Genomic DNA, 7,980 nt, shown 5'->3' on the forward strand with positions numbered 1-7,980 from the left:
AGGAAAAAAAAGGATTTTTGTGCCTCTGCCCGCGCTCGTGTCCCCCCCCAGCCCTGGGTGACAAAACCCCGGGAAAAGCCACAAAAATCGGGCGAGACCGGAACAGAAGGGGAGAAAAAAAGAGAAAAAAAAGCGCCACAAACCCATGCCCGGGAGCAGAGAAATAAGAGAAATATCCAGGGCGGTATTTGAGCCATCAGCGGCAATAATCGCTTCCAGGTTTTTATTTTTGGGGCGGATTTGGGGAAAAGCGGGAGCGGGTCTGGTCCTGATTAGGGCGATCCCGAGCCGCGTTTAATTAAAGAAAGGCACCTCGAAAACACGAGTTTTTATGATTAAACCACGATTTTTTATGATTAAACCACGAATTTTTATGATTAAAACACGAGGTTTTTATGATTAAAACACGAGGTTTTTATGATTAAAACAGGAGGGTTTTATGATTAAAACACGAATTTTTATGATTAAAACACGAGGGTTTTATGATTAAACATCGCTCGCTGCTGGGGTTTTTATGGTGTTTTTTTTTTGTGATTTGGGGTTTTTTTTCTGCCTTTTCTCTCTCCGCAGCCGGGGAAGGGAAGACGGACCCGGATTTTCCTTCCCCGGGGGGGGTTGCCCTTATTCTTCCCTCAATTTAATTTTTAAAAATCATTTCCCCCTCCCGAACCAAAAAAAAAATTTTAAAAAAATTTAAAAATTAAAAAGCGGGGGGGTCGCGGAGTTTTTTGGGCTTTTTGGCCTTTCTGCCCCAAAATTTTGCGATTTCTCGGCGCCTTTTCCCTCCCCCCCGCTCCTCGCCCTCACCCGGGTATTTAATTTGATTTTTTAATTATTTCCCCCCTCATTCCCAGCCCTGGATCAGCTCCTCCATTCATTCCCAGCTTTTTTTTTAATCCCTTTTTTTCCCTTTTTTTTTTTTTCCCGAGCACATCCTTCGATCGCCCGCGGCCATAAATTAGCGCAATTAATTATCGCAATCTCCAAATTGATGGCGCGCAGATCCCTTACCTCAGCGCTTTTTACCGCCGCGTTTGGGGCACGGAAAATGCAGAGAGGGGGAAAAAATATAAAATAAAATTAAATTAAAAACCTCTGGGGGATGCTCGGGGCTGCTTTTAAAGAAAAAGACACCTCCAAGGCCGATTTTTTTTTTTTGTTCTTTTTTTGCCTTTTTTGTCGTTTTCGGGTGGGGAATTTTTTTTATCCTTTTTTTTTTTTTTTTTTAAGGAATATTTACAGAGAGCTGCTCTACAATAGGCAACAGAACAAATATTACAGAACGGGTCTGAGACGAGAATAAAACACACAAAAATCGGTACAGCAGAAACGTTCAACACCGTGACAGAACATCAGCACCGGGAGCCACCCTTCCCTCAGTCCTTTGCTCTTTTTTTTCCCTTTTTCCTCCTTTTTTTCCTCGCTTTTTGGGGTTTTTTTTCCTCTTTTTTAATTTTTTTTTTGTATAAAACATTCACTCGCCAGCTCGCGGGATTCCAAAAAAAAAAAAACACAAAAAAAAAATTCAGGAAAAAAATTCAAAATACAGGATTAGGGTTTTAATTTAGGAAATAAAATATAATAATAATAATAATGATAATAAAAACACACCAAAATAAAAATTCAAGTACTTCTCGTGCCGCTTTTGCTGAGGGCAGAGCAAGGCGGAAGAAAGGAAGAGAAAACCAAAACCCCCCCCGGGCATTTTTCTTTTATTTTTTTTTCATTTTTTCCCTGGTTTTGGTCGCATTTTAAAAAAACCCTCGAGTCCCCGAACCGCTACCGCTAAACCCCATCCGCACACCCCAAATCAGAACATTTCACCCCTTTTTGATCATTATTTCCCTTTTTTCTCTGCGGGTTTTTTCCCCTCCTCTCCACCCTCGTTCCTCTCCGCCAAACTTTGTCTTTTTTTTTTTTTTCGTTGTTGTCGCTCCTTTTAATCCTTATTATTATTATTATTATTATTATGAATTTTTTTTGTTTAAATTAATTATTATTGCTGCTCCTTATCGCTTTTCTCTTTATTCATTTTCTTCATTTTCATTCGCCTGTTCTGAAACCAGATTTTGACCTGGCGTTCCGTGAGGTTCAGCACCCGCGCCACTTCGTACCTCCGGTCCCGCGTGAGGTACATATTGAATAAAAACTCTTTTTCCAGTTCCAGGGTCTGATATTTTGTGTAAGGGCAGCGTTTCTTCCTCGTGGAGCGCGCGTGAATCCAATTGGCCACGGGGTTGTCTGAGAAAGAAGATTATTTTTTTTTATATTTTTATAGAAATCCCTTGAATTTTTTTAAAAAAATATTTTGTCATAATTTGGATTTTTAAAAATTTTTTCGGGGGGAGGGGAGGGGAAAAAATCAGTGTACAAAATCTTTTTTTTTTAAATCATCCTCTTTCCTTAAATTAATTTTTAATATTAATTTTTCCCTCCCCCCCCTCTCCACACCCTACAGCCAGAACCTGTTTAATTAGCAGCTCTTACCTAAATATTTTAAGTGACCTTCGCAAGGGTTTAATCTGTTTATTTTGGAAGGGGGTCACTTCCTTTTGCTCTTTTCGCTGCCGTTCTCACTTTCTTTTTTTTTTAAAAACCCCAACTTTCGGTAAAAATAAAAAAAAATATAATAACAATAATAAAAATTAAAAATAAAGCGGCGCGCAGGGTTTAAAATAATAATAAATAATAATACAAATAATGCTCCCCACGGCTGCGGCTGCTGCTGCTGGCGGTAATCGAGGAACGCGGTCATAAAAAGTCAAAATTCCCCCCATTTCATAGGCCCATAAAGTTCATTTTACAGCCCCGGCTCGCCGGGGCTTTCCCGGGAGCTCTCCCGGAACCTGCGGAGCCGCCCCGGGGTTGATTTTTCATTTTAATATCTCCGGGATGACCCGCGGGCGTCACAAAAATTCGCATTTTTAGGGGTTTGTTTTTTATTTTTTGATTGTTTATTTTTAAAGGGGTTTTCGCGCCGCGCTGTCGGGGCCGCGGCTTTGGGGGATTTGGGATTTTTTGGGTTTTTTGGGGTTTTTTGGGGGGTTTTGGGTGTTCCTGGCTGCCTGGGGAGGTTTTTTCACCCCAAAATTTCCCATCCCGGGGGGACCGGGCAGAGCCGCGAGCGGAGCCCGGGGGTGTCACCCCCAAACCCCCGAAAGTGTCCCCAAAAAGGGCCCAAAATTGCCCCAAAAATGTCCCAAAAACGTCCCCAAGGGTCCCCAAGGGTCCCCAAATCGGCCCCAGCCTCCCCTCGGGGTTTTGGGGCGATTTCGGGCGATTTTGGCTCTTTCCGCAGCGCCGTTCCCTGCTCGCTGCCCCTGCCAGGGTTCGGGGTTTTGCTCATTCCTGCGTTGGGATTTTTGGGATTTTTGGGGTTTTTTGGGGTTTTTTGTAGGTTTTGGGTTGTTTTCCTCTTTAAGTTCCCTCCTCCCTCCTCCAGGGTCCTGCGCTCGCCGCCTGCTGCCCCAAAATCCCGATTTTCCTCCTCATTTCTGCCTTGCCCCTCTCTCTCTCCCCAGGCTCGCACCTTTCCCCTCATTCCCACGTGCAGGAGGAATTTTCATTTATTTATTATTTATTTTTTATTATTATTATTTTAGGAGAAGGTGGAGGGGCAGGAAATAATTCAGGAATAACCGCGCGGCCGGAGCTGTATATTGATTTTTGCAGGAGATAAAGGGGAGACTCTGGGTTCACCCCGAGAGTTCCCTTCCCTCCCTAAAAAAAATAAAAAATAAAAATAAAAAAGGAAGAAGGAAAAAAAAAACAAACCCAAATCCACCCCCGCACTGTCGCTCCCGGGCAATCCCGAACTCTGCCCTGTTCCTGGAAAGTGGGAATTTTTTTGGGAGCCAAAAGAGGCTTCTCCCTCTGCTTCACCCCCCCGCTTCTCGCACACGCACGCTCTTCCCTTGGAATTACTTTTAATTAATATTATAATAATTAATATTATTATTTTTGTTTAGTTTTCTCCACCGGTGGAGAGGGGAGGGGATCAAAGCAGCCCCTGAGCGGGATTTAAAAAATTTAAAAAATGGGGCAAAAAACCAGAGAAGAATAAATAGGTGGAGGGGGGTTTAAAAATAATTTAAAAATAATAAAAATAATTAAAATATAGTAATAAAAGAACCCAAAAGAGCCCGGAATAAAGTGAAAAAAAACCAAACCCAGAGCCTTCCAGCGGCTCTGGAGTTTTAGGGTCGCGCTCCTCTCCTCGCCTCTCCCCTCCAAGGTAATTCCATTTTATTGAGCGGGGTCCCGGCCAGCCTGCAACGCCTTCCGCGGTCGTAAAGAAGAGAATGACTGGGACTTACTGGGGTCTAATTCGAGCTTCTCCTCTTTGTGTTTGCCGCCGGCGGCCGCCTCGCACTCGGGGGAGGCCGCTCCGTTGTGCGCGCCGCGCTCCCGCAGCTCCCCGGGAGCCGCGTACACGAACTCGGCGAAGCCGCGCCCGTCCGGGGCCCCGCACTCCGCCCGCCCGCGGGCCCCGAAGGCGTCGGCGGCTTTGAGGCCGTAGGGCCGAGCCCCGAAAGCGGCGGCGGGGAAGGACACGGCCCCGGCCAGCGGCTCCAGCCAGCCCCGCACGTAGCGCGGGGGCTCCGCCGCCTGCGCGCCGTAGGGCGCGGGGCCGTGCGGGTGCGGGTGCGGGAAGCCCACCGGGGGCTGCGGGGCCACGGGCGCCCACGAGGCGGCGAACACGGCGGGTTTGGGGGCGAAACTGCACGAGGGGAAGTCGGAGCAGTCGGGGACGAGCGGCGCGGGGCGGGCGGCGGCGGCGCCGGCGAAGCGCGGGGCCAGCAGCTCCTCGGGGGTCTCGGGCCCGAGCAGGGAGTCCACGAAGTAGTTGGAGATGGGGCCCGACGCCGACATGGTGGGCTCGGCCCCTGTTTTGCATTCATCGGGGTTATTGTACGGAAGTGGATGTGTACTTTTTATCTGCTCATAGAACAATCAGGGCAGGTAATTATTTTTTTCGGCCGGCTCCCACCGCGCTATTGGCTGCGGGAGCCTCACGTGATTGTATTTACCCAAAAATATCGCCCGGATCAATCCGCAGCGCGGCTTTTTTTCTTTTTTTTTTCTTTTTTTTTTTGCTTTTTTTTTCCCTCCTATCCCCTTCTCTCTCTTTTTTTTTTTTCTATTTTCTTTTTTTTTTTTTTAATTTAATTTAATAACGCCGCCCGGCTTTTCCCTTAAAAATAAATAAATAAAAAATAAAAGCGGCTGGAAACGGGGGCGGAGATGAGGAGGAGGAGGAGGAGGAGGAGGAGGAGGAGAGGAGGAGGAGGAGGAGGAGGAGGATGCTCGGCTCGGCCGGGGATGCTCAGCCCCGCGGGCGGGGAGGGGGGAGATCCTCCCGCGGCTGCAGCGAGAGGCCGGGGAAGGTGAAGGGAACCGCGGAGGTGTTTTAGGAATTATTTCTGCCCTCGATTCATCTCCATCCTCCCCTCTCCTCTCAAAAAAAAACCCAATTTCGGCGGGACCCCCCTGCTCGCAGCAGCGGAGGGGGAGGAAGAGGAGCGAGGAGAAGGAAAGAGGAAAAAAAGGGGAAAAGCGGCTTTTGTCATCCTCGGCAGCGCCGCGTCCTCGCCGGGGCCGCCGCGGGTCCTGCTCCGAGCCAGCAGGAGAAAAAATCAAATTATGGCTCATTCCGGGCGGCTTCAGAAAAAACAGACGGGAGGGGAGATAATTGTAATAATAATAATATTAATACAAACAATAATAACAACCCCCCTGCTCTATCCCCCCCAAAAAATCACAAAAAACAACCAAAAAAAAAGAGAAAAAAATGAAAAATCCGCGGAGGGAAAGCTGAGCCTCTCCCGAGGCAGAGGCTGCGGCGCGGGGCGAGGAGGAGCCGGGGATGTTTTTTATGTCCTTCAATAAAATTTTTACGAGGATCATTTGATTGTTCATAAACGCGTCGTTCATTAAATAAAAAGCGCAGGACGGAGCTCGCAGCCCGGGGAGGGGGGACACGGAGGAGGCAGCACCGGGAGGATTCTGCGTTTATTTTTGCTTTTTAAAATTATTTTCTTTTCCTTTTTTTTTTCTTTTTTTTTTTTGGCGACTCTTGGAAACTTTATTTTTTATTTTTTTTATTATTATTATTTATTTGTTTTTATTTTTCTGCACCAGAGCGAGCGGAGGAGTTCAGAAATCCCCGGCTGCGTTTTGAGGGAATAACCCTGGTTTTGTAAGGCAGGTAGGTGAGGAGCTCCCGCCCAGAGCAGTCCCCTCAAAAAAAAGAAACTCGGGAGATTTATTTGGGAAAACAAATTAAAATAAAATTAAATCCCTAAAAAATCATCTCTCAGCATTTTGTTTTATTTATGACAGAATCTCCTTGAAAAAAAAAAAAGGATTTTCTGCGTTCTGCAACCCCTGGGGTTTCCCAAAGCCGGGAGGGAAATGGGGAAAATCGGGGAGGAAAAGGGAAAAATTCGGGGAGTCCCCAAAGGCACCGCTGAGAGCGGCGCTGCCGCAGCCCCGCACCCAAAACCCCGCGATTTTCACCCATTTCGGCCCCGCTTCGGGCAGCGCCGGAGCCGCGAGCAGCGCGAGGGGAGAGGGGAGAAAAATAAGGGGGGAAAAGGAACCCAAAATCGGCGGAAAAATCCCCAAAAAAAACCCAAATCTGCCCCAATCCCCGCGGAGAAACCAAAAAAAATAAAATTAAAGGAACGGGTGTCCCAGAGGCGCTGGAAAAACGGGAATTGCGGCCAAACCCGGGAATTCGTGTGGGGAAATTCCGGATTTTTTCCTTCCCCAAAATCCGCCCCGGCCTCGCTGCCCCCACGCCAGAATTTCTCCCTTTTCGGGGCTCCCGCGAGTCCTGAAAAAGGAAAATATTCCAAAATATTCCCGCGGTGCTCCTCGGCCTTTCCCAGCCGCGTTTACCGCTCCTCACCGGCCTCGCTCGCTGCTTTATTTTTTTTTGCGTGTGTCGACGAGAGGGTTAAAAAAATAAAAATAAAATAAACAAAAATAAAATAAAAATTAAAAAAATATTCCTCGTTATTCTTTCATTTATCCCCATTTCCCAAACGCTTCCTCGGCGGGGAGAAGAGGCGGGGAGGGGGATAAAAAAACAGCCTGGATTTATTTTAATTTTTTTTTTTTTAATTTTTGACCCCTCATTTTAATTAATTTTTTTTTTTTTGAGGAGGAATCCTCGCAAAAGCAGCTGGAAAAAGAAATTAAAAAAGGAAAAAGAAAAGGAAAAAAGGGTGAGAGGGGAGGAAAGGAGAGGAACAGGGAGGATTTTCCAGCGAAAAACCGGGAATTCTGCCGGGAAAGCCCCCGGGGAGGAGCGGGACCCAGGCAAGGTCACGGGACGGAGCCGGTGCCGCACAAAGGCGCGGATTCCTCGGAATTCCACGGGAAAAAAAAAAAACGGGATTTATCCACACCCCCCTCACCCTCCCCTCCCTCTCCCTCCTCCGGAGCGGGCCGGGAAAAAAAAAAAAAAAAAAAAAAAAAAAAAGGGAATTTTTTAAAGGAAAAAAATCCCCGGAGGAGCCGGCGGAGCGCGGGGGATGCCGAGGATGGAGCGCGCAAACCCCGCGGGGCCAAAGCCGCGGGTTTGGGGCAAAACCAGCGGGTTTGGGGCAAAAAAGGCAATTTGGGGTGAAAATCGGGGTTTTCGGGGTGAAAATCCGGGGGTTCCGGGCCAAGCACGCGCGGTTTGGGGTTAAAAATGGGGATTTCGGGTTAAAAATTGGGATTTTGGGGGCTGAACACGCGGGAGTTTGGGGTAAAAATTGGGGTTTGGGGGTTAAAAGCAGCGGTTTGGGGTTGGAAATTTGGGGTTAAAAATTGGGGTTTTGGGGATAAAAACTGGGTTTTCAAGGTAAAAACTCGGTTTGGGGTTAAAAGCACGGCCCAAGGCAGATTTTCCCCTGACGATGGGAACCACATAAAATTCAAACACCCCCCGAAAATCTCTCCCCATGAAAACCTTATAAAATTCCTATA

The 7,980-nt window shown here is 47.3% G+C and overlaps 1 protein-coding gene across 1 annotated transcript; it reads right to left on the reverse strand.

Annotated features, from left to right (window-relative positions):
- Positions 1-213: 213 nt before the first annotated feature.
- HOXC9 (homeobox C9) lies at positions 214-7,503 on the reverse strand. The gene is made up of 2 exons (XM_063420967.1): positions 4,317-7,503; positions 214-2,241 (listed from the first exon to the last, which is right to left on the reverse strand). The coding sequence occupies exons 1-2, from the start codon at positions 4,870-4,872 to the stop codon at positions 1,997-1,999; spliced, it is 801 nt and encodes a 266-aa protein (XP_063277037.1). The 5' UTR covers positions 4,873-7,503; the 3' UTR covers positions 214-1,996.
- Between the last annotated feature and the right edge of the window lie 477 nt (positions 7,504-7,980).

This window comes from Prinia subflava, chromosome 34 (assembly GCF_021018805.1).
Source record: "Prinia subflava isolate CZ2003 ecotype Zambia chromosome 34, Cam_Psub_1.2, whole genome shotgun sequence".
Lineage (NCBI taxonomy): Eukaryota > Metazoa > Chordata > Aves > Passeriformes > Cisticolidae > Prinia > Prinia subflava.

Excerpts from the sequence above, each read along its gene's own strand:
- HOXC9 (XM_063420967.1), bottom strand. The coding sequence starts at position 4,872 with ATGTCGGCGTCGGGCCCCATCTCCAACTACTTCGTGGACTCCCTGCTC. Across the intron at positions 2,242-4,316 it reads GAAGCTCGAATTAGACCCCA|ACAACCCCGTGGCCAATTGG; the intron begins GTAAGTCCCAGT and ends CTTCTTTCTCAG.